This window comes from Mus musculus, chromosome 6 (assembly GCF_000001635.26).
Source record: "Mus musculus strain C57BL/6J chromosome 6, GRCm38.p6 C57BL/6J".
NCBI lineage: Eukaryota > Metazoa > Chordata > Mammalia > Rodentia > Muridae > Mus > Mus musculus.
This window is the reverse complement of record NC_000072.6, coordinates 108805323-108831260: the sequence shown is the minus strand read 5'-3', so window position 1 is coordinate 108831260 and position 25938 is coordinate 108805323. Positions and strand designations below refer to the sequence as shown.

Sequence of the window (25938 nt, the reverse complement as noted above, 5' to 3'; positions counted from 1 at the left end):
GTTGACTTTTGGTACACAAACAAAAATATTGTCTTTGTAAAATAATAATTTAAAAACATCCAAAATAGGTATATGCTTAAGTTGCAGCTACATGAAAGAAGAAAGAAAGAAAGAAAGAAAGAAAGAAAGAAAGAAAGAAAGAGAGAGAGAGAGAAATGTGCTGCCATATGGACAGGAACTGACAGAAAAGATCTACTAAAAATAACTAGTGGGATTTTTCAGTTTCCCCTCTCAGATTTAATGAAATTTGTTCTCACAAGATAAAGAAAGGGGAGAGAAGAGGAGGGGAAGGAAAAGGAGGGGAGAAGAGGGAAGGGTGAAGGCTGGAATTGAAGAAAACAACAACCATAGGTATGGAGTCTCTCCTGTGTCTCTTAGGAGTGAAACATCTCATTCCCTTCCTATAATCCCAAAAAGGACCGATGTTACTTCACATAACTATCCCCCCCCCCCCCCCCCGCCTCCCAAAGAAACTGGGAGAAAATAAGCCGGGCGTGGTGGCTCACGCCTTTAATCCCAGCACTCGGGAGGCAGAGGCAGGCGGATTTCTGAGTTTGAGGCCAGCCTGGTCTACAAAGTGAGTTCCAGGGCAGCCAGGGCTACACAAAGAAACCCTGTCTCGAAAAACAAAAAAAAAAAAAAGAAAAAAAAAGGAAAAAAAAAAAGACTGAAATTTAGCTCAGCTATAAAGAACTTCGTGTGTTCAATTCCCCCACACTGCTGAAATAAAGTAGGAAGGCTTTGGTTTTGTCGTTGTTGTTTTGTTTTTTGTTTTTCAACATATACAAAGGCTGACGTATACATATACATAGTGCATCAGTCTGCTACAACTATGAAAAGACCCAGGCCCTCTGTGTGAGATGCTCCCTCTTAAAGCTCATCGGGCTGCAAATTCAGACACAAATCTACAGATAACCAACCCACTTTTTATAGCTCTTCCTGCACTTTTAGAGTACTAGCTAGCTGTGTGGGGGAGTCACGGAGTGCGAGTAGAGGTCAGAGGACAACTGCAGGAGTCTCTTCGGTTCTTTCTCCTTCTTCCATGTGGGTCCTGGGGAATCAAACTCCCGTCTGAGCACAGTGCCAAGGGCCCTTACTGGCTGAGTCATCTCATCAGCCCTTAGCTTTCCTTTTTGAAACTAAGAATCCTTCCTGGCTTCCATAAGGTAAAGGGAAATGCACATGCCAGATGTCCAAGGGTGTCCATGTAGAATGCCAAGACAACAAACAACCTAATAACTCCACTCCCATCTAAGGAGAGGGAAACACGACAGTCACCAACCAGCCTGACTTGGTCTGTGGCAACGCACACCCTTCAGGGAGGAGGAACTTGGCTGGGTGTCCTGCTGTCTTGGACTTTGAAGTCCACTCGAGTAACCCCGGAACTCCACCTTCCCATACGTGGCTAGTGGGCTGCGAGGACTAGTTGACCTTCTGACAGCACCATCACCCCACTGGTGTTTACGATGGTACCAAGCAATGACGGTGTCAGTCAACTCTGCGCCTAAGAAATCATCCTTCAAGTATCCAGATCGCCAATCTGGGCCAGGCAACTACCATTCCTGCCAATAAGCTCCCCTCAGTCTAGGCTGCGGCCCCTGGAAAGGAGAAACACTTAACGCCTCATCCCAATCCGGGCGTCCAACTCACTAGATGGCCCCTTTCTAGGAACCCGCTCCTTAACCTTATTAAAGCTTTGGGTGTGGCATTCTGATCAGGAGTGGGGAGGCTTCGTTTTGAAGCGGAGTTTTCCAAAGGAAACCTATATAACCAGCACTTAGATATGTGTCTATCTGGAGCAAGGGATACTGTGATTGTCCCTTCCGGTCTCTGGGACTCAGTTTCCCCATTTGCAACAGAAAATGACAAGGACAGCTGTCCTGAAGTTTGGAGGGTCAGGGAGAATCAAGGGGATGGCAGTCCACTGGGGTAAGGAGAGGAGGAACCTCGGACTACTGCGGACCTTAAAGACCCTGGTGTGTTCTCAGGGACCCGGAGGGGCGGAAGGCAGCGCGCGGGCTACTCACGGGTCTCCGCGGTCAGGCCCCCGGCCGCGGCAGTAGATGGGGTTGAGCTCGTCCTGCGGAAAGGCGTGCGCCATGTAGTTGTCATAGCCGAAGACGAACATGCCCCGCGCCAGGTCGCGCATCTGGGCACGCAGCTGCGGCGGGAAGGCGCCGCTGTAGCGCCGCTCGTACTCGTCCGGGCCGCAGCCACCGCCGCCCAGGGCATAGCCCCAGTGCGCCGGGCCGCACACGCCCGGTCCCGGCGTCGGTCCCGGCTCTGGCGGGGTCTCAAGCCGCCCCTCCGTTCCGCGCCTTGGCCGATGAAGCCAGGCCGGGCCTCCGGGCGGACCAACTGGCCCCGAGCCGTCGGGGTCCCTCAAGCGCTGGAAGCCGAAGCTGAGCGGAAACCGCTGGTAGAAGCCCATGCTGGGCCCCAGCCCGAAGACCAACCAGAGCACCGCGTGGAGGCCGAGGCGCAGCAGCACCAGCCCCAGGACAAGCGCTCGCCATTGCATGGTCGCGCGTCCGCCGCGGGCATTATTTTGAAGCGCCGGGCGCGTCCCCAGCCGACCGCCTCCCCGCGCGTCCGCCGGGAGCCCGCTCACTTCCCCTTTAAGGAACTCCCTCGTGACGCACCAGGAACTGGTCCATTGTCCCCCGCCCCGCGGACGGGACCGGCCCGCCTGGCCCCGCGTTCGCCCGCCGGCCGCCGGGGATTGGCCTCCACCGGCCCGGCCTCGAGGGGCGCGGCCGGGGACTCCCTCCGGCTCTATAGGCCGCCCGGACTGCAAGGCCCCGCCCTGCCACTGGGCCACGCCCCCTGGGCGGTTCCGAGTCTGGTCTAGCTGGCGTGGCGAGCCTAGGTCGCTCTGGCTTTTGGGGAAAGAACTTCCAGCCAATAGGAGCGCGGCACGGGAGCTCCGGGAGCCGGACACAGACATGGCCTCTGACCCGCCCTAGCCCGGGTAAATGGTGTCCCTGAACAGAAGATGGATGGGAGAAAGCCCGTCCAGGTATGGAGTAGTAGGTGTGAGAAAGGTAAGGGCCAGGGCCTTTAGGCAAAGGAAGTACTTACGAATATCTAGGAAAGGTTTTTAACTTGGTGGGAGTGGGACTCCCTGGTCCAGACCGCACGAAATGTCCAGATTTTTTGTTTTGTTATTGGAACGCCTTAACTTGGAAAAAAAAAATTCATAATACTTCTAAAATACTCCAAGATCACATCCAATCCCAACAAGGCGGGAGGGGGAACTAACACCAGATCATTTTCATCAGAACCATTTAAACATCTTTTCCTGACAGTCCTATCATCTCATCGCAGTGCTAGGCAGAGGCGACCTTGGAAATGTAGGGCAGATTGGGGGTTTAATCCCATCCAAGTGCTAATTCCTATAATTAAGGTTACTGATTTCGTTTTTTAAGGGCTGTGGCTTTCAACACTTGGAGCGCCTGTAAAAGTTTTGCCTTTCCTAAGATTATACCCTGTGTCTATCAAACTTGCAAAACATAAAAATAAAAAAGTAAAAAAAAAAAAAAAAAATAGGGGAAGTAACGAAATCAGTAATGCCTGTCACCAACCTGAAGGCAATGACAGGGAGGACTTAGGTAAATCCTGGACCATTCTCCTTCCATTTTGGGGTCAGAATTGTCCCTGCAATGTGATAGGGTACAACAGAGCAGCCAGCAACAATTTAAGTTCTTTGGGTTGGGAGAGCTTATTTTGTGAGATACAAAGGCCTGAGCAGTATACAAAAAAAAAGGGGGGAGGGGGAAGAAGTTACTGGACTGGATAAACTTGTATAAGACCAACTGATTCCAGTCCTTGACACGGAACTACTAGTTTCTGCCTCCCTGAAGCTAACACAAACTGAAAATGGACATTAAAGCTATGCTTTGTTTCCTCCATAAGCTACTTCTGTGCAAATTTTAGCTGAAATGTAGCTTGCACTCTGGTCAGCTGTCAGCCACTGATGACAGCAACTGTTCTCACATTACAGAAAAGCCCTAATTTTAAAAGACGAGTCTAATAACCATAGAAAACCAGCTAGTTTATGAAAAATGCTTTTCATGGCACAACTGACAATAAGTGCCAATAGAACAGGTTTTCAGAACGCTAGCATGTATTCCTATTTTATCTTCATTAAAAAAAAAAAACTAAAGATGAAGTATCTGTGACTGTCCCTTTAGACTAGGATTTCTCAGATTGAATGTAGCTGATGAAATTGAGACAACTCTATCTAATCAGAATATTCAGCCTTAAATATAAAAACAAATTCTAAGACAGGATCTCACTATGTAGCCCCAGTTTGTCTCCAACCTGTAATCCTCCTGCCTCCGCTCCAAATGAGATATTATGGGAAGGTTTGTGATAGGTTTTTCCAAATACATATACATTCTCACAAGAGTACCTCAGGACTAGCATGAAAAAGTCACTTCCGTTTTAGGTACAGCTTTACCGTGCAGCTCCAAAGACACAGCTGAGAATCTAGTCAGAATCCTGCCTTGTAACTGTAACCTTGTTAAGTTAGTTCCTGCACTGTTTCCCCTGCTGCAAAATATTCCCCATTTTAAGACATGAACAATACTTACCACAAACTCTCTCATACACTTACAAAAACAAAACAAAAACCCAACAAACAAAAACTTGTAGTAGTAGGCCCTGCTAATAATGACATGAAGAAGAAAATAAACTGGTGTGCTGCCAGGCAGGAGTGACTTTTATGTGAGTGGGACCAAGACAATCTCCTGTGAACTGTTAATTTCTGAAACAAGTAACTTTGCCTATTAAAAGTTAACTTATTCAGACAGGCACGGTGGCTAACACTTTTAATCCCAGCACTTCAGAGTCATAGGCAGGTAGATTCGAGTGAGTTTGAGGCAGCCTGGTCTTTTTAATGCCTGAAGTCCTCCTCAGGATGCTAAGGCTGGACTGCTTTGAGACCAAAAGACTAAGACAGTTGAACAGCACAGTGAGTCAACTGTCCCAAAAATAAACAAACACATGATAGTGAGCTTCCATCCCCTCCCCCAGCCCTCCTGTCCCACAAAGGGAAATCAACTTAAATGTTCAGTCTCTCTGAACTGTGGCAAATGGTGTAACAGACAATAGCAATGTGAATTTCGTTTTGCAGAATGGGAATTGAAATAAGCTATAAAAATAGATATAAAGTTAAAAGACAAAGAAACAGAAAACCCATTGTATGGGACATACTGTGTAACAACTGAGGGCTGACCACTGTCACAGATGAACTGCCTGGCTACTATTCTGCTTCCCATGTAAGGGAAGCCAGAGAGCTACTTGGCTCCCCCACCCCACCCCCCACTCCCCTATTTTTGAAAGGAAGAATTAGTTCTAAGTGTCCCAGGTTTCTCAAAGGCTGAAATGAATTCTTCCTGAGTCTACAGCAGCTACAAGGTGTTATTATTAGTTCTAAACAGCTTTGGAGTAAAAGGGCATACAACTGTAAAGGCCTTTCCAAAAACATAAGCCTGTAGGTTTTAAGTCTTTCATCCACGTCACTGCATCGTTCTGTAAACTGTGATTAGCCCTTACACCATTAAAACAAGGTGGAGGAAAATAAATATTTCTGTATTTTCAAGTAGATGGCATATAAAAAAACACTTAACATAGTCACTAGGCAAATGCTGTGAGTGTGTATGCGTATCCTCACCTCTAGTATGCCACAATCACTAAGAAGCTGGGTTGGAATCCTCATTAGATAGACTGGAAAAGACATCAGCAACTCACCAGGGATACTACCAGTTAATGAGAAAGAAAAGGGGGCATTCCCCCAAGTGCCAATATGACACTCTTCGAAATCAGGCTACATTAGCATGTTAAACTGAGACTTCTGCACCACATTCCTTCCTTTTGCCAGTGACTCCAGATACTGCTTACATTGACTCCACTCGTTGCATTCTATCTAGAATGTCACTGACCTGTTTCTGTTTCCCCATGACACACAGGAGGCATCAATGACAGGGGCACCCACTTTTATTAATAGCTCAATTTTAAATAGAACTCTCTGGAGGATATTTACCAACAGGAAACACCTGCCAACTTAGAAGAGCAACTTAAGAGGAAGTCTGTAATGCTCCCGATTGCATGACTAGTTTTCTCCTTAAGTCTCCTGACTCACAAGTGTGCACTGCTGGAAGAACACTCAGTTTTCAATAAAGTGATATTTTAAACAACAAACATGATGGACGGTCGGTCTCCTCACAGTGGCACGTTTTCAGAGTCCTTGGCCAGCAGGGTGTTACAGATTGGTATCTTCTGGACCTCGTTTAGGCTTCCACCCTCCAGGCCTTCTGAGAGGATGCAGTTACCAAATCAATGTCAGATGCAAAAGGAAGTCACTCTCCCAGACAAAGTACACTAAAGCAGCAATGCTCCAAAACACCCAATTTACTTATCATAGTCAAAAAGGCAAATTTTAGAGATCTGTTCTGAGCCACACACCCATCCTCCCAGCACTCACGAGGCTGAGGAAGGAGGACCCTCAGTTTGAGTCCAGCCTGGGATACAAAGCAAAACCTTTTAAACAACCACTTTAAAATAATAAACTTTCCATTTTTGAACTAACCAGACTCACATTCCTTATTACCATCAATTTGACAATAGTAAATTCTTGTGAAAGGTATGCCAAATCACACACTCAGTGACACAGAGTGACAGTATGTACGACAGCCTAACTTATTTAAATCATTTCTACAATGGCTCATTTCAAAACTCAATATAGCTTACAATCCAAATGATAACAATATTAGTTTCGAAAAAATCAGTGTTTTTATTTCTTCATGTGTTTGGCGAACATGCCTGTGTATGTACATGCCCATGCGTGTGAGTATGGAGGCGTACACACTCGGAGCTCCGGGGCTTATGTTGGGTATCTTCCGCAGTCATTTTCTACCTTAACTCCTGAAGCAGTGTATGCTCAGAAGGAGCCAGAGCTCTCTCACTCAGCGCGGCTAGGTGGCCACATTGATGGCCCCCTCTCTACCCTGCCAGAATCCAGTCCTGGGATTACAGACAAAGCACACTGTGGGCCTAACATCTACTGCCGGGGACCCCAACTTCAGGTTAGGAGGCAAGTGCTTTATCCACTAAGCCATCTCCTCAGCCCCAAAACGGCATATCAGAGGATAAAAATATTTGCACTCTGAAGTAGACATGTTTGAAATTTCTTAATTATGGCTTTGATTTTTTTTTTTTTTTTTTTTTAAGGCTGGGATGTAGCTCAGTGGTAGAGGGCTTCTCTAGACTACGCAAGAGCCTAGGTTCAGTTTCTGGCAGTGTAACTTTTTTTAAAGAAACTGGATGATAAAACTCTTTACTTGCCTCCACCATTTTAAAAAGTCCTAGACTTGGGGCTAAGAAGAGAGTGTGTGTTCGGTGACATTAGAGTGCCTGGCCAGCATTGGTGAAGACTAGACTCACTCCTCAGGACCGGCCCACCAAGTGCCACTCAATGTATATGTAACAGAATCCTCTCCGAGCAAGAGAGAAGGGAGGGGACCATGATACCAACTCTGTAGACACTGTAAAAGTTTATTTCTAGTTCATCCCATCAACACCTCGGCCAGCTGAGGCAGCCACCTTCCAGCACAGTCTGTGGAGCCCTTTCCAGAGTGATTATCTTCCCACTCGAGTCCAAAGGTCTGCGTCTTTTCATCATGATACATTTTAAGGTAAAATTGTCAATGCAACCCTCAAAATGCAAGTTTATTGAATAAAGCTGAGAGGAGCAGTAAACAGACAAAAAATGCATCCACACCTAAATAAAAAATTTACGTATTTACAAAGTTCAGTAACTGTTAGGTTTTCACATGCAGAGGTTATGCACAGGAAAATGTTGGTAGTAGCTTTTAGATGTCCTGAAATGCTGGAAAGCAATGGAAAGACACATAAACAAATTAAGGTTTCCATAGGTCAATTAACAAGAACTTATGCAGTCCCCGCTTAGTTAAACATTCTGGTTCCAATCCCTCCTTTTAGGCATAAGCAAGTTGCCACATTCTTTGAAATGGTTCACAGTGACCATTAGTCATGTCGGGCTACAGGAGCAAAGTTTAAATATCCCTTTATTCAAACCACCCATCCAATTCAGGAAGAGTGCAACCTGCCTCCGTGAATAAGAAGAGAACTTTCCAGCCCAGGTCCTACTCAGTAAGAATGAGAATGGAGAGAACAAGTAGTGCCTGTGCAACATGGTGCAGTTATCTGTCCAGAATGTTCTTAAGGCCGTGGCAGTCTATAAATTAAAACGGTACTCAGTAAAAGAACTTCCTACTGACTACACCTGGAGTGCTCAACACATCTGAATATGTACTGTTGACATAGGTGCTGCTTAACATAAGAGACAAATCACACACAGTGTGAGCAACACATAAGCAGGTGGGAGCATGGGGTCTATCTACTACATCGGCATGAGTATCAATTTACAAGTCAACCAGTATTAATATGTCCCTTTATGTACGTGGAGATCACTAAGCTACAAAATATGTTCATTGTAAGTTTTTGTACAGCTCTGTATCATAGCAAACAATAAACAGCATTGGTTCCTCCGTTCTCTGTGTGGCCGATCATCAAACAACCTGTAGACATTGCGCATGATTACATTAGATAAAGCAGGCAGGTCTAGAGTTGTCACAATCAATAAGTCTAGTGGCACCAGTGAAAAGAGTGCCAAACCTTACATTGGTAAGAAAAAAATAAGAATTTGTTTATAAGTGTCCTTTGTGCTGAAAGTCACCTTCATGACTAGATATAAAAAGTCAGGAATTAAGGGTGGCATGCAGCAGCACAGGGTGGGTGCCTGGAGACAAAGAACAGACGTGGATTCAGATGAAGTCGGACATTCTTAAAGGGTTTTATTACATTAGCTAGAATGCTCTAAATTCATGAAAGCTTTTGAGAAAAAAAAAAAAAACTTCAATTCCCATCCCTTTAAAAAAGTGTGTTAAAAGGGGGAAAAAAAAACCTAATGATCTGGACAGATAGAAAAGAGCATGCTGTGACTCCTCCCACCTCCCCAGACGCTATCTGCTGACAAAGGAGTTTCAGAAAGCAGAAGGTTTTTAAAAATTCACCAGGTAGGAAATCTCCAGTGTAAGGAAGCTACTATTCTGACCTGGTGCCTCTGTTAACTCTGACAGACCAATTATTCCTACAGTGTAAGTCTACATTTCACATGCATGTGTGAGATGGGATAAACAGTATGTCCGTATCCCACATCAGTCAGGCTTAAAGGTTTTCTAAATACTGTGGGTGGCACTAGAAATTCCATGCTGCATCAAGTCCATACCAGTAGTAGAAGCTACTGGACTCTGTAATGAAATAGGTAGACATTTACTGAAAACCAATACAAAAATCTGGCCCAGAAAGACCAGAATGGTAATATGCAATTTTCTTAATTAAGATGGTCAAAAATGTGGGTGTTTAAAATAGAAAGGAAAGAGGCCTCAACACACTAGACACGTATATGAAGCCTTTTAGTGTGTGCTGACTTTTATCATGACAACTCCAGCTGATTTGCTATGAAGGATAGGAATACACATCTTCAGCAGTGCACATGAGAAATAAACTCTGAAAAAGGCAATTTCTTGGGTTTAGGAAGGACCATGTCCTGGGAAGTACTTCAGAGGAACGACAGGAGTTCTAAGGTTAGAGCCAAGGGGACTGGAAGACGAAGAAGAGGTCTCAGCTTCTCCGGGATTTTGAGTGTTGAATAAGCCACTGAAGTGTGATATCTATAGATGGGGAAAGTGAGAGTTAGGAAATCAGCATTAAGAAATAAACACATGATACATTAAATACTTAAGGTGCTAGGTCTCTTCTGCATGTGTACTGCATTGCCTGAGCTTCAAGAGGGCAGTTATCGACGGTGAACTGGGTTCCTTTCTTTGTACATATCACCTGTCAAGTCAGGAACTAATCACAAACTGCCAGGAAGGCACATAGGAAAGAAACTCTCTGACCAAGAGACTTGTAATAAAAGATAAAATAATCACTTGGGCTTTGATGCCACTCAGAGACTGGCTTTCAAATGAAAGGACAAAAACATGAAGTCTTAGAAGGCATGCCTTACTGTAGAGGAGGGACTGATGAGATGCAGCTAAGGCACAAGGAAAATGGGGTTGCTACTCACGGTGACACCTAGACCAGGGCTTCAAAACCTTGTTGTTGTTGCACTTAGGGCTGAATAATTCTCAGTTAATGAGAATGTTTTAGGGTATCCCCACAGAATGTTTTAGGGTATCCATGACCTTAACCACTCATTATGTGCCATTATCACACCCAGTGCCACTGTGACAACCAAAAAGTCTCGAAACATCTCAAAATGTCTTGGGAGTTTTATCCAGTTATAAATAACAAAATTATGCCATCCACATGCATGCACATGTGCGAACACACACACACAGCCTAAAAAGAGATATGAGGACCACTTGAGGAAGAGTGAACTGAAATTAATAGAGAAGGGACAGAGGAAGAAAGAATATATGCATGCAGCTGTCATAATGAAACCCATTATTTTGCACTAAAAATTAATTTAAAAGCATTATCTCCTAGGGAAACACATGTATTTGAAAACCACTGAGATAAAGTGGGGCTAACAAGCTAGGACTTTATTCAAGTCAACAGGAAATCATTGGAGAATTTGGAATCATTGGGAAGCTATGTTAGCTTACTTAGCAAGCCAGCCAGTGCAGTAGAACGTGGCGGGCTACAACATTTGGACTGTCTCGGCTTAACTGGATGGGCCAGGACAAGCACAGTATACAGAGAACTGAGGAAGGCGCAGACTTGGGGTACTTGAACCTTCTGAAGATGTGACTAAAACATTGTCTATTTACCCTGGCTGGCTTCAAATCCACAGAAGCCTATCTGCCTCTGCCTCCCTAGTGCTGGGATTAAGAACATGTGTCACCATACCCAGGCACAACTGGTTTGCTTCCCAAGTGGCTCACATCTCAATTTCTAGAGGATCTGACAAGAGGCATTTTAATCCTAAAGATCTGAAGAAGAGAAGCAACTAACAAGGAACCAACAGACAGTCAATGCTACTGGGCCTAGAGGGAGCCAGGGAAAGTCCACACACTGAGATGGCAGCTAAAACACAACACTGAATTACTGTCCTGAGCTCTTTAAAATGTACTAACTACCTCGAGGCTATGGGAAAATCCACTAGATGTGCACTCTATCCTCCAAGCGTGAAAGATAACTAAATTCAGTCTTACATACGCCCAGATAACACACAGTAAATTGTAGACCATATACATCAAGTATAGATTAGGGCTGGGAGCTCTACAAAAGTGAATATCCACAGTTGAGAAAACAATGACTTAACAATTGTTGAGACACATCTACATCTTTTACTACACCAATGTGAAATCAGAAGGGAAACGTTAAGCCTGAAGTAAAATGACCCCATTCTCTAAGAAACTTAAAAAGAAAAAAGAAAAACCTTCTATCCTTCACAACTACTGGACAGGAGGTAAGATCCTGAAGACAGGTAAGTCCTCAAAACTAAACAAAAGCCCAGAAGGAAGAGGAGATACTCGACAGTCACAGGACTATAGGAATAAACACTCTCCTCTTGCGAGTCCAGGACACAATCCTCAGATCAGGGCACCTCCCCTGCCACATGAAGGGGACAGTAAAACACAAAACCATGTGCACTCAAATACTTAATGGAACAATTCATTGAATTTATATTTTTGGAACTAAAGTATGTTATAAAGTTGAAAATTAACGTCTTGATCCAGTAAATAAGATCCATTTAGCTGTCAATTTTATTTCTTGCTCCACATATATAGGCACTCTGATTCCTATAACATGGTTTGAATCTAGCTGAGGAACGGTGGCTTCCATAGCTTCAGTAACACTGAATACATGAAGCACTGAAATTACAAATTATTACTTCATCCTGGTGAGCCATGATCAGACAGACTCAAACACTACTCAACTTTTACCACCACTGCCAAACCCCTTGTATACTTAATAAACGAACCCAAGCCTGACTTTCATCTATCTCCACTCCTCTTTGCGACAGGGTTCTGCTACCAAGCTGTAGCTGGCCTAGCACTCACCATGTAACCCAAGCAGGCCTCAAACTCAGAGCAATCTTCCTGCCTCAGCATCTCAAGAACTAGCACTACAGGTGTCCACCCTCCTGCCTAGCTGACCATTTTGTTCTTGTTGTCCCTTTAGAAAAATTATCTGGCTGGCATTTATTCTTGACAGTAATAAGAGATTGTTTTTCCTCCCAAGTTTCCTATTTCTAATTTAGTAAATATTAGAAAATATTTAAAGAAGTAGTTTTGTTTCAAGAAAAGTACGAACCCTAAAACCTCCACAGGGAGCAGCCTCTACTGACCGCTGTGCTCACTCTCTGCTTTAGGGACTGAGAGATGTTTAGAAGTATCTGTGTCTCTACCCCTTCTAGTTATGAGAACCAAAAGGAAATGTCTCCATTCATTGCTATGTCTCCTAGTGTAATAAGGCATCAGTTGAAACTATGAGCATACATTTAAATTAAAAGATTAAAAAAACCTCGCACCATCTAACAATGTCTCCATTCCCATCCAGCAGAGTCCTTTCCCACAGCACTCGTTTCTTCCAAAAGCACCATTTCTTACCTATATTATCCTTTTCTTTGCAAGAAATTGAATAGCAGCAAATTTCTCTATCCTGAATAGCAGACAGGTTCCTGGAAGAAACACAATTGGTCAACACTGATGGCCACTGTCAGATTTTCCACTACTATACAAAAGAAAAGTTTCCACTAACAAAACTTTAAAGATTTACTTTTCTGGTTACCCAGTTTATCAAACTAAGAACCTGGTATGGTCATTACTGAATAACATTATTATGCTTACAAAACAGATGGCAGTCTAACACACAAGCAAGCTTCTCAATCTCCCTCTTCTTGGTACCTACATTTTCTCAATTAGCTGTTTCTCATCCAAGGCATTTGGAAGATCTCTCTTGTTTCCAAGTACTAGTACCTTTAAAAAGAAAAGATTATGGGTAAGTCTCATTAAAGAAAGGTTACAGAAACATACTGTAGCTTCTGAATACACCAAAACTGCTTTCAGGTTAACATATGCCTTAATCTTAAAGTGCACTTGAGAAGTATTAAATAAATACACATTTGAGTGACTAGTATCCAATCTCATTTATTAATTATCCTGGTATTGTATAACTCCTACCATAAAGGCATGCTCAACTCAGTCTGTGGCCAAATTTTATTTAAAATCTACAGTCTCTGATACTCTAGGAGCTAAGAGATGGCTTAGTGGGAAAAGCTGATGACCTGAGTTCAATCCACACAACAGAAGGGCTCAAAGGATTCCCATAAGTTGTGGAATCATCTGACCTCCAAACACAAGCCATAGCACGTACACATGTCCAGTGATTTAATCCACAGCATTAAGTAAGAAATTCTAAGGCTGTGATGTACATTGTGAGATTTCTAAGAAAGCCATAATCTTCACTGCTGCCAGGCGAGGCAGAAGAGGTGGGTGGATCACTGTGATTTTGGGCCAGTCTGCTTTACAGATTTAGCTGCAAGATAACCGGAGCTATGTAGAGACGTTATCTTGAAAAAGAGACAATCTTTACAGCTAAGGGTGTATCTGTCAATCAAATGCAAATAGAGAGATTCCAGCTTTTCTTTCAACAATGCCATGGGCACATAACCCAGAGTCAAATGACACCTGAATACCAAGCTTGTCAACATTCTAGCAAAAGGGAGGGAAGAAGCGCAAGCACCCCTCCCCTAAGTGGGGCGCTAGTATAGTTAGTGGCCTCTAGAGGAAGGAGAGTCAGTTTTCTCTAAAGGTGTGGCCTCTGGGAAACTGAACCAATCTCACATCCATGAGAATACAGCAGCATAAACTGAACTCAATGGATCATTTTAAAAAATCCTTTTGAAAGGAGGCACAGAGTTGAGTGAGGGTGGACTTGGGAGGAGTTAGGGGGAGAAGTGGATCGGAAATATGAACAAAATGAGGATCAGGTCTAGCCCCTGACTTTAATTCCAACATTCTAGAAGCAGAGGCAGACAGATATCTCACTTCAAGGCCAGCCTGGTATACAAAGTGAGACCTTTTCTACACACACACACACACACACACACACAGACACTGAAATGCTCAAATCATGGGAAATGAAAACAAACAAACAAACAAAAAGAATCGCTATTACAGAGAGCACTTGCCATGAGAGCATGGTTCAGAGCTGTCTTCATCTCTGAAATCCTTCCTTCCCTGTCGGCCTGACCTAAGCACTGTCTTATCACAGAACTCCCAAGAGAGCTTCCTAAAACCACTCATATTATCGCAGTCCCTTCTTCACCACTTCAGCTCATTCTACAACTCTATCAGTGGTATGCTTAAATCCACGCACTCACATAAGCGTGGCTCTCTAGTGACACAAGCTGCTCAGCAAGCCACTCAACCTAGCCACGCCCAAGGCTCTGGGTTCTAGAAACTGCTTCTTTCCACCAAGGGCCTGTGCCTGGAACTCTTCCCTACCAACCGACACATCCTTCACATTCCCGCTCACCCTCCAGGATCTCCATCCTTCACTTATGCCTGCCTCCTTCACCTCCACCTATATAAATCTCTGCAGTTCTTAAACACTTCAGCACCTGTCTCATACTGATTGCCAGAGCTGCACCATTGAATGCCCACTCAATCTATTTCCCCGTTGTCATGCAGTGTTCCCAACAATTTCTACTACCATATCCCCAGAATCGAGCACTGCTCTCACTACACAGTCTGGTGACCATCTGGTTAAGGCATCTATAGACATCCAGGACCCAGCAACAATGAGCAAAGGTGACCCTAGTTTTTAAGACCACACTCCAGAAGAGTGATTATTCCCCCCCACACACGAGATCTTTAAATCAACACAGAATTTTCCAGGCTGTCCTGGAACTCACAGCAAACCTGCCAGTCTCCCAAACATGGGGATTATAGACATAAGCAACCTCACTCAGGTGAGAGAAACAATTCTTAACAGAAATACTTCAAATAACTCCTTCAACGAGAAAACACCATAAGCAGAAGAGAAAGATCTAAAAGATATATTCAATTTCACAGTGTTTGGGCCATTACTCTTAACCTGTAAAATTGAACACATTTTACTAATTGCAAACATAATTATCTCATACGCTCCACATCCATGTCCATCCAACTAACTGCACACCAAAAAAAACCCACAGGAAGCAAGGCCGGAGACTCAGAACTCTAATTCTAGTGCTGAGGAACTAGGGCGGAAGGATGGCCAGTCTGAGACCTGTCTGGGTTATGCAGCAAGATGCAGACCTTCCTGGGCTACAGTGAAATCTATCTCATAAAGCAAAAATAAAACTAAGGAAAAACATATTGGGGGAGGGGAGGGGAGGGGAGGGGAGGGGAGGGGAGGGGAGGGGACTGCAACTTCACTGAGAATGTACAGACTCCCCTCTGCTGTCACTCCCTGACCAGCACAGGCAGCGACGATTGCACAGCACTTCCTTATATCGCATATCATTAGTAGTCTAAATGTAATTCAAAGGACATGGAAGAATGTATGTAGTCTGCATGTAAATGCTATGCCATTTTCCACAAAGGACCCGAGAATCCAGGTATGGTGACACACTCCTATCACTCCAACATTTGGGAGGCCGAGGCCACAGGGTCAAGTGTTCTAGGCCACATTATGAATCTCAAAGAAGGAAAGGGAAGAGGAGAGAGAGAAAAATGAGGAGAAAAGAAAGGGTAGGGGGTTTTGAGACCTCCGTATCTGTGGGATTTAGGGATTCTAAAACCAATCTCCAGGGATACCAAGACGGACCGATCTCAGTGTCAAATATGTAACTGCAAATGTAAAAACCAGATTCTCCAAACTTACTGGAATCCCTTGTAACTGTGGTTTATCTAGAAGATTATGCAGTTCATTTCGAGAGGCTTCTATCTTTTCTCGATCTGCAGCATCTATCATGTAACTTAAAGAGAAAGCAAAGTGATCAGCACGCCATCCCCATGAATCTCATGAACTATATTCTATAACTATATCTAGATTTTAGCATTTCTTAAGACTTACAATACTGCAGCTGCCAGTGAAAAGGCATTACAAAACAATTTTTTCTTTGAAGAATAACTGACAGACCAAAGCGAAACAACAACAAATAAGGCAAGGACTTACACAATTGCATTGACTCCTCGGCAGTACCGCTCCCACATGCTCCGGAACCGGGGCTGTCCGCCTATGTCCCAGATCTTTAATGAAAACAAGGCAGTTCTTAAGAAAGGTGCTTCAGGCAGTCATTGATGAAGAAGAGGAGAGCAATCACAAAAACATGACAACTGCTACAGAACCAAAGCAGCCCTAAAAACTTAAAACTAAAACGCAGTCTGTAAAATCTTAACTTGGAATTAATTAGATGTGGATACTAAGATCTAAACTTCTGCTTGAGCAATGACTTGGTCAAATATGATAATTTAATAAGTATTAGCCAGCACATTTCAATCATGGATGTATACAACTTTAAGATAACAACTTTACCATCTACAAAACCATTCAACATCCAGACTTGGATGCCAAAAAAACAAAAAACAAACAAACAAACAAAAAAACCCAGCAACCCGGGATCTACTAAAGTCTTTTTGACTTGTTCTGTAGACAACAAAGTCAACATTCCTTCCCTTAGAATTTTCCATAAAAATTTCACTGTTCTGCCTGCCCTATTAGGCACTGTGACATAAAACTCCTACTTTGGGGCACTCCAACTTAAGCGCTAACATTGGTAAAATGAATAAAGAGACACACAGGCAACAAAATGAAGAGTGTCATCAAAAGAGTCACGGAGGACTTAGCAAGCACATCTGTCAATAAGAACTGGGTAAAACGGTCACTGGTTCGTAAACTCGTAGGAATTACAGAATGAAAACAAAGGCTACAAGAGTTAAATCCCCTAACAGAAACTAAAAGGAAAAGATGCTAAAAATGAGCTACACTTTTTACACCTATTTTGGTTTCAACTTTAGGCTTAATAATGAAGAAAAGAAAAAACTGGATTATGGTATCTGCTACCACAAATATACCACTACTCAGGCAGAAGATAGGACTGTAGTTTCCTGGAACTCTCGAGACATCATATATTACTTCTACTAACCCATACTACCGGTACGCTGACCTTTATGGGCTTCTGCATTTCAACTCTCAAACATTTCAATCTATCAGAAAACATCAATGACTGATCTATAGTCTTTCAGAACATGCCTTCCATTACCTGGTAATTATAAGTAGCAGGTAAAACCAGAGAAAACAGAAATTTTTCTGATTACAATTTAAATCAATTATAAAAAGGACAATACATAACACACATGCATGCATGTACGCAGACATACATGTATTTACACATACAAATGCACATGCATTCATGCATATGTATATCACATATACATATACACACATGAAGGCATGTACACACACACACACACACACACGTACACACACACCATGCACTAAGTCTGAGGAGCCGACGTACCGTACCTTTATTGTGACGTTGCCTTTAGTTACTTTCCTCATGTTGAAGCCCACTGTGGGTATCATATCTTCACTGAATTGACCGGACTAAACAAGATAAAATATTTCAAGTCAGATTAATCAGTAATAAGGAACCATAAAATTATAATCTTCTAGTTATCAATATTGCATTTGTACCTATTTTTAAAATGGAAACATCTGATTTTTAAAAGGGTAACTTGGAGTTGGGAGGCACTTACTGAATGGACCTGAAAACCCGAGGTCCAGTCTCAGAACCTGCATAAAGGTGGAAGGAGAGTTGTTCTCTGACCTCCACCATGGTAAGCATACTGCACGCGCGCGCGCACACACACACACACACACACACACACACTAGTAATAAGTGAATAAAAAAGTATATGTATTTTGGGGCAGACATAATGGCTCACACCAGTAAGTAACCCCAGAATGCGGAATGCTGAGGCAGAAGAAACGCCACAGGTTTAAGAGCTGCCTGGCCTGGGCTACATACCAACACCCTGTCTCAATAGAAGGGCGTCTTGGAAATGTACTGGTATTTCTTATAGATGTTCCTAAGTTTAAAAAAGAAACCTTTCCAGACATATTAATAGTAATATATATACACACACACACACACATATATATATATACCTTTTGTGTAACAGACATGTATCTCTGTGAGTTCAAGATCAGCTATTCTAAAGAGCACTTTCCAGGCCAGATAGACAGATAGATCTATATATAAATAAAAATGGGCAGGGAAGCTGGAGAGATGGCTCAGCACTGAAGAGCACTACCTGCTCTTCCAGGGCCCCACAAGGGCTCCCAAGCATCTGTAACATCATTCCGTTCCAGGGATGCTGATGCTGTCTTCTGGGGGTGGGAGCACTGCATGCACATGGTAGACATACATACTTGCAGGCAAAACACCCACATGCATAAAATAAAAAATAAATCTTTTAAAATGCAGAGGAAGAGTTTTTATAGTATGACACGAAAACTTACAAATTTTCACAAAGAAATGAGAAGTCAAAAGTAAAACTTTTAGTTTTATCTTTGGTGGCTAAATTTCTTTGGCAATAAATATTAAACTGAATGCTGAAACAAATAGTTCTGCGAAAAAAAATACTGATGAGTTTGTCTCTAATAGGGCTAATAAAATGCACTTTAATTTAGAACTTCATTTTATGAATCAATTTGTCCTCTTTTTGGCTTAACTTTACTATCTGTGCTAAGACTACAATTAGATGTTTTACGATAGTGTTTTATTACTATTTTACATTCAAAATGCTCATCCAGGGACTGGAAGACTTCTCAGTGGTATAGTGCTTACCATAAGCGTGCTGACTAAAGGTCAGTCACTGGGCCCACATGGAGGGGAGAAAGCCAGGCTCTGTGAGTCATCTGAACACACACACATGCATGCCATGGTATGCATACACATGCATGCCAACACTCAACACATAAATAAATGTAATACTTAAAATAATACTCCTCTCTTTGGAATTTGATTATGAACTTTCAGAAAGTTTCTATTTCCAACTGGACAACCAATAGCCATTATATCACACTACTTTTAAATCTACCCATTTCTAATTAAAAGAGGTGTGCTAAACATCATACAGAGAAAACTATACAGCTGAGTCCTCATTTTCCCCCATTACTGTGTATTTCTGAATAAACAGTAGGTTTGTGTTATAATATTATAATATATCAAAGATTAAAAACTTAGAATGGTTTCAAATTGTCTTGATTCACCTCCCACATTCCAAATAAACTTTACAAATTAATAACTTTGTTAACACAGTCAGAATTATTGCTTGCTATCCTTTGTCAGTATTCAGTATTTAATGGTTACTAAGTCACTCCACAAAGCAGCTGATTTACCCACTCGGTTATTATTTTAATCCTTTACAGTGTCATATTACTCAGGAGAGCTCACATTCCTCTGGTTCTATTGTGATATACTTACTGAACCATAGTCAATGCTACGTTTATGTGTTTATATCCTCGACACTTTACCAACTGTAAAGTTGAAGTGGATGACTTCTCAACTGGCCAACATGGTGTGCTGGTTAAACCAACAGGACTGCTCTCAGAGATCACTCAAACAAATAAGATACTTTTGTTCCTCTGAGGCCCCAACACTGGCTTATTGTGTACTGTGTGTGACCTTACATTATCCACACAAGCATTCTATAGTTTTAAGTTCTCAGTAATACTGACTCCAATTTTACAAATTAATTTCCTGTGAAGAACTCAGAAAGTTTTTTATTTTGTTTTGTTTGTTTGCCTGCCTGTTCAGTAGTGTTTTGTTTGTTCCAGGCAGGAAAAATGTTAAGTAACTGAAATCGAATATTACTTTCAACATTATTCCCGGAATTTTCACTTAAGAGATGTTAGCTTGAAACAGTCTCACTAAGTAGCCCCAACTGACCCTGAACTTATGCAAATCGTCCTGCCTCTGCCTCCCAAAAGCGGGAATTACAGTCATCACACACTACATTCAGTCAATATAAATTACACATTAAAAAAAAAAAAAATCTAGTGCTAGCTGGGCCATGGTGGCATATGCCTTTAATCCCAGCACTTGAGAGGCAGAGGCAGGCGGATCTCTTTGAGTTCTGGGCCAGCCTGATCAGAAAACAGCCAGAGCTACCTAAGGATCCCTTAGCTCAAAAACAACAAAGCCTAGAGCTATCAAAATGATATGTGGTCCTGATGTGCTACGTACACATAAGCCCATGAAAAGATGTTTTACATCACTAGTCATTGGGAAAACACAAATTTAAAACTAAATAAACATTTAGTGTACAAACATTAAGACAACTACTAAGAAGATAACATTTAAAATTCAGAAAATAAGTGTTGCTGGGCTTGATATCATACACCTGTAATCCCATCTTGACTCAGGAAGCTGAGGCAGTAGAATCATAAATGCAAGGCTGAATTACACAGGTAGATCCTGTCTCAAAAGAAGAGAAAAGAAGACTGTAAAGAAAGTGAAACTTCTGCTGTGCACAAAGGGCAGAAGACTGGGACAGGGCTGCTTATCAGAAACACTGTGGGTCTTCAAAAGCCAGCAGTGAATCTCCTACATGCTACAGTCTGGATGCAGCTTGTGTCCCCAGGATTCGTGGGGGGGACCCCACAGTGGCATTACAATGTGGGGTCTAGAAGGCATGCTGGTTTATCAGGAGCGCCGCCTGGGAAAAGACCACAGTCGCTCACAGGCCGGCCAGAGCTGATTCTCAGAGAGCAGCACTGCATGTGCTGCAGCCTGACCCTGAGCCTTGCAATGCGATCGCTGCTTCTTGACGATGCTCACCCTGCTGTGATGCCAACTGCCAGGAGCTTCTTACAGGAGCCTCGAAAGGCGGTGCATGCCTGTGAACACCTGGACTGTGGGCTAAACTGACATCTTTCTCTATACAGCTAAGGCTAGAACCTGAATTCAAGGTGGCTGGGGAAGGTTCCATTTTTATTTTCTATCCTTTTTTTTTTTTCAATTTAGGAGCATACTGTTTTCTCCCCATAGCCTTCTCCTTAAGGACTAGCTATAGAACTACTTGAACTGCACTGATAGTGGCACAGCAGTCTGTAATCCCAGCACTCAGGTACCTGAGGCAGGAAGATCATGAGCTCAAGACTATCTAGGCTACATGGTGACACCTTGTCTAAAAAGAAAACCAAAGCCAAACACAAGAGACCATCTATATTATGATTTCACTTTTACAAAATGTCTAGAAAAGAGACAGAAAGCTGGTTACCTGGGATGAGACTAGGAATGAAGAGGGCATAAGGGATCTTACTGGGAAAGAAAATGAGAGTTATGGATCTACAGCTATGCAACTCAAACCATTGGTTGAAGTCACTGATTTGTACATCTGACATTGCTGAGTTTCATGGTAAGTAATTGACACGTCACGAAGATTTTAATGAAGTGGGAAGGACCAAGAGCTAGATGTCACTTATGAATGAGCATTTGCCCAGCTTTATAAAGGACTGGGTTTCGTCCCCATGTACTGTCCACTTTCTTCCTGGCCACACAGTCAGTCTCAATTAAAAGGCAATTGTCAATGGGACCTCGTGAGACTGAAAAGCTTCTGTAAGTCAAAGGATGCTGTCATTAGGACAAAACAACAGCTATAGAGTGGGAAAGATCTTCACTAACCCAACATCTGACAGAGGGCTAATAACTAAAATAAATAAAAAACTCAAGAAGCTAGACACCAACAACCTAAAAAAAAAAAAATTAAAAATGAGGTACAGGGCTGGAAAGATGGCCCAGTTGTTAAGAGCACTGACTGCTCTTCCAGAGGTCCTGAGTTCAATTCCCAGCAACCACATGGTGGCTTACAACCATCTGTAATGGGATCTAATGACCTCTTCTGGTATATCTGAGGACAGCTACAGTGTACTCATATACATAAAATAAATCTTAAAAAAAAATGAAGTACAGAGCGAAACAGAAAATTTTCAACAGAGGAATCAGAATGGCCATGAAGCACCTAAAGAAGTGTCCAAAGTCCTTAGTCATCAGGGAAATGCAAATTAAAACAACTCTGAGATTCGACCTTACATCTATCATAATAACTAAGATCAAAAGCTCAAAGGACAGCACATGCTGAGGAGGCTGCAGAGCAAGGGGAACACACCTTCACTGCTGGTGGAAGTGAGACTCCTAACAGTGGGGGATATGAATCCTGAAGTGACCACTACTTCTTGTAGCCAGGCAGGCCACCTAGTGGAAGGATAAAGACAGCAAGCCACTCACAAAACTTTCCACCCAAAATGTGCTCTGCCAACAAGATGGGCAGGAATAAAGATAGAGCAGAGACTGAAAGAATGGCCAACCAATGACTGCCCCAAATTGCCACCTATCCCATGTGCAAGAACCAATCTCTCACCTTATTAATAACATTCCATTTTGCTTGCAGACAGGAACCTAGTCTAATTGTTCTCTGAGAAGCTCCACCCAGCAGCCAATGGAAAAAGATGCACAGTCTCACACCCAAACATTAGATGGAGCTCAGGGAGTCTACAGAGAGTTGGGAGAAAGATTGAAGGGACCAGAAGAGGACAGGCACTCCACAGTAAAACCAACAAAGTCTACTAACCTGGACCCTTGACACTCCCAGCAACTGAATCACAAACCAAAGAGTGAGCACAGGCTGGACCCAAGGGGAGCAAGCAAACAAGGATTCTAAGAGATTTTTGCAGGCTCATGTTCACAGCAGCATCATTAAAATACTAAGAGGGAGACGATCCTACATGTGTACGAGAAGACAGGTAAACTAACTGTGATGCATACACACAACAGAATATTAAACAGCCTTGAAAAGGGAAGGAGGTCCTGACACATGCCAGATGAGCCAAGTAAACTAAGTCAGTCAAGAAAAAAGAAAACTAACACACGCCCTTGTGAATGAGGTCCTCAAAGACGGCGGCCAGTGGGAGGCTGCACAGAAAACTTTTTAAATGAACACACACTTCTCACACACACCTATGGACTATTAGTCAATGTTCTTGTACACAGGGACTTTCCAACAATTAGATAACAATAATCTTAATGAAGGGATTAGGTACGGAGGGATGGAAGGGGGGCAAGGGGAAAGGAGAGAAGGGAAGACCCTACCTGTACTGATATAGAATGCCAGCACTCTGGGAGACAGATAGGATCCAAGCAGCTCATGGTACACCAGTAGGCCTTGAATTCAATTTCCAGTGCCACGGAAAATAAATAAATAGGCCTGGAGAGATAGCTCAGCAGTTAAGAGCACTGACTGCTGCTGCTTCTAGAGGATCTGGGTTCAATCCCTTGCACCTATATTTTGGCTCATAACCATCTATAATTCCAGTTCCATGAAATCTGACACCTCTTCTGGCCTCATGGGGTACCTGGCACACACATGGTGCACAGATATATGTGCATGCAGAACACCCATACACATACATAAAATTATTGAAAGGGGTAGATAGATAGTTCAAAGCACTTCTCTTACAAAGGACCTAGGTTTCCGTTCACAAAGATCTCTAACTTCAATCCCAGAGACTCTAACGCCCTCTTCTGGCCTCTATGGGCAGTGCATGCAAGTATTACACAGACACATAGTCAGACAAAACACCCATGCTCATAAAAAAATAATAAGATTTATTTTAATGGGAGAGAGGCTATAAAGACTTGCAAAAGACCCAGGTTCAATTCCCAGAATCCGCATGACAGCTCACAATAGTCTATAACTACAGCTTGAAGGGATCCAACTCCCTCTTCTGACTTCTTTAGGCACAGGCATGTACACAGTTCACATACATAAGTGCACACAAAACATTTAGACAAATCAATAAATCTAATTTTTTCCTTATTTTAAAAATAAATATGAAACAAAGGAAGAGGAAAAAATGTAAAGAGAATAGAAGGGGAGGGGGACAGGAAAGCTTACCCTCCTGACTAAATTAAAATTGTGATCATCAGTAATGCTGCTATAAGAAAATGCCACGGTGTAGAGAGCAGTGGTGTTCTGGGGTGCTCCTGACCTTCTTAGGGTTCATTCATCGCTTTCTTTGCCAGTACTACTCAGGTAAATTACTGAAATGTACTGACAATATCTTACCATTGCTACCAATAATCTACAACAGCTAAATATTAAACTACCCTGGCTAGGGACACCTTTCAGTAGGTAAAGTGGTTGCCATGCAAGCAGACCTAAGAGTGGATCCCAGAACACAGGTAAAGCTAAATGCAGTAGCGTATGGCTGTAAGCCCAGTGTTCTTACAGTAAGGTGCAAGGCAGAGACAACATTCAAAACTTGCAGGCCAGCTAGCATGACATATGCACTAACAGGAGACCCTGCCTCGTTTCCTCTTAATTTGCTTCAGATACTTAACCAAGTTTCAGTCATAAGTTTCTACCTTGTGACTTTAGCTCACAGGGTACACATGGATAGCCATACAGAAGAGCATCACATAGCCAAATGAGTAAACTAAAATGCTGGTAAGACGTTGATTCTGCTGAAGGGCATATGGGTGTTCTCCAAAAGGCTTTTTTTTTTAACCATGCAATGTTTCTATACACTTAAAATAATTTCCATCGATAGCATTATTAATTTTTTTGATGTACTAGAAATCCAACCTTGGTTTTTGGCCGTGCTAAGCAATTGTTCTTTTCAGAGCTACATCCTTGTGGGGCAAGTGACCCATGCCACCAGAAAGAAGAGGTAAGGCTCTGTGAGCCCAAACCCCATGGAACTCAGAATTGAGTACAGTAGGCATCGGACCAGCTCTCTGCCAAACTCTCCCTGCCCTGGAACGCATAACCACAACATCCTACTGAGAGGCCACGACCATCAGTCACATAAGGACAAACACCTGGAGCGCTTCCCCATGCTACTAGAGCATCACTAGCATCTCAGAGTGAACCAATGGGAAGCATCTATCCGCATCCCGTCCTACTCCTCAATGTTTATAGAGTTCCTATCCGTATGGAATAAAGCACACAAGTTATTTCACCGAGAATCGTCTGAGAGTGGCTGCTTTACTGAGTTGTAACACTCTGGGGAAGCAGTCACTGCTGGACCTTAGACCCACCTGGCAGGCCAAGCTCACACCCCTGCTATCCCTGCTGCTGCCATTGGCAAAATCGCGGTAGTGGGTGAGACCTGGGACCCTGCTACCTGCCCTGCTTGGGCTTCCCTTTTGAGAGCTGTAACCAGAAACTCACAGGATCCCCAGTTCCATGGAAAACGACACATCCTCAACCTTGACTGGCTTTTAAAACAGGAATGGTCAAAGAACACTTTATAGCAGCTTCTACCAACTGTGTTTGCTCTTAGAACACAAAGGGCTGTCACAACATCTTGTACATAAGGGGCAGAGCAAATTCCATGATTACACTCAATCATAAGAAATTCTCATTACTTCAGAAGTGGATACATGAATACAAACCAGATTGAAAATGTCTTCACTATTCCAAAGGACACTAACTTACAAATGTCTTTTAATAGAAGAAAGCATGCTTTATAATTATTGTAGAAAGAAAGAAAAAAAAAAAAAAAAACCATGGCTTTAAAACTGCCTGGTTTGTTGTTTGTAGCAATAGGAACTGATTTACAATCGACTCCAATGTTTCCATTGTAACTTAGAAGCCAGAAAGTGAACTGTATGTGTGCATTTTTTCAAGCCCAAGCTCCTCTTTGTTTGGAAATGCATAGATCACTGCAGCAGGCTTCTTTACATCAGCTGCCACCACACACACACCAGGGTCTCTTTGGAAGGGTGAGAAAACTCATCCATACTGTCCATTCTAGCACCATCCGAAAGAACATGCAAATCACTGGCTCCTCCTTGCTGAGCCAGTCATCCCTTCAAAACACCAACCATCTGTTCTCACT

General features: G+C 42.9%; 2 protein-coding genes and 2 long non-coding RNA genes across 5 annotated transcripts in view; 1 reads left to right on the top strand and 3 right to left on the bottom strand.

Annotated features, from left to right (window-relative positions):
* Positions 1–7216, bottom strand: part of Edem1 (ER degradation enhancer, mannosidase alpha-like 1) — a 35312-nt gene extending 28096 nt beyond the window's left edge. Inside the window, exon 1 of one of the 2 annotated variants that reach the window (XR_001785109.2) lies at positions 2028–7216. Coding sequence is in view for 1 of the 2 variants with exons in the window: in NM_138677.2 (NP_619618.1) it covers positions 2028–2521 (494 nt within the window). In the remaining variant the exon portion in view is untranslated. The remainder of the gene's footprint in view (positions 1–2027) is intronic. The other variant, NM_138677.2, reaches the window with a different exon arrangement.
* Positions 2985–25938, top strand: part of Gm35417 — a 25867-nt gene continuing 2913 nt past the window's right edge. The window contains exon 1 of the long non-coding RNA XR_377956.4: positions 2985–3044. This is a non-coding gene — a long non-coding RNA (predicted gene, 35417). The remainder of the gene's footprint in view (positions 3045–25938) is intronic.
* Positions 7538–25938, bottom strand: part of Arl8b (ADP-ribosylation factor-like 8B) — a 40665-nt gene continuing 22264 nt past the window's right edge. The window contains exons 2-7 of the mRNA NM_026011.3: positions 17554–17634; positions 16204–16277; positions 15910–16003; positions 12949–13016; positions 12648–12718; positions 7538–9758 (exon numbers count right to left, since the gene is read on the bottom strand). Coding sequence (NP_080287.1) covers positions 9709–9758; positions 12648–12718; positions 12949–13016; positions 15910–16003; positions 16204–16277; positions 17554–17634 — 438 coding nt within the window. The 3' untranslated portion in view covers positions 7538–9708. The remainder of the gene's footprint in view (positions 9759–12647; positions 12719–12948; positions 13017–15909; positions 16004–16203; positions 16278–17553; positions 17635–25938) is intronic.
* Positions 18753–25938, bottom strand: part of LOC115486328 — a 21367-nt gene continuing 14181 nt past the window's right edge. The window contains exon 2 of the long non-coding RNA XR_003956495.1: positions 18753–20512. This is a non-coding gene — a long non-coding RNA (uncharacterized LOC115486328). The remainder of the gene's footprint in view (positions 20513–25938) is intronic.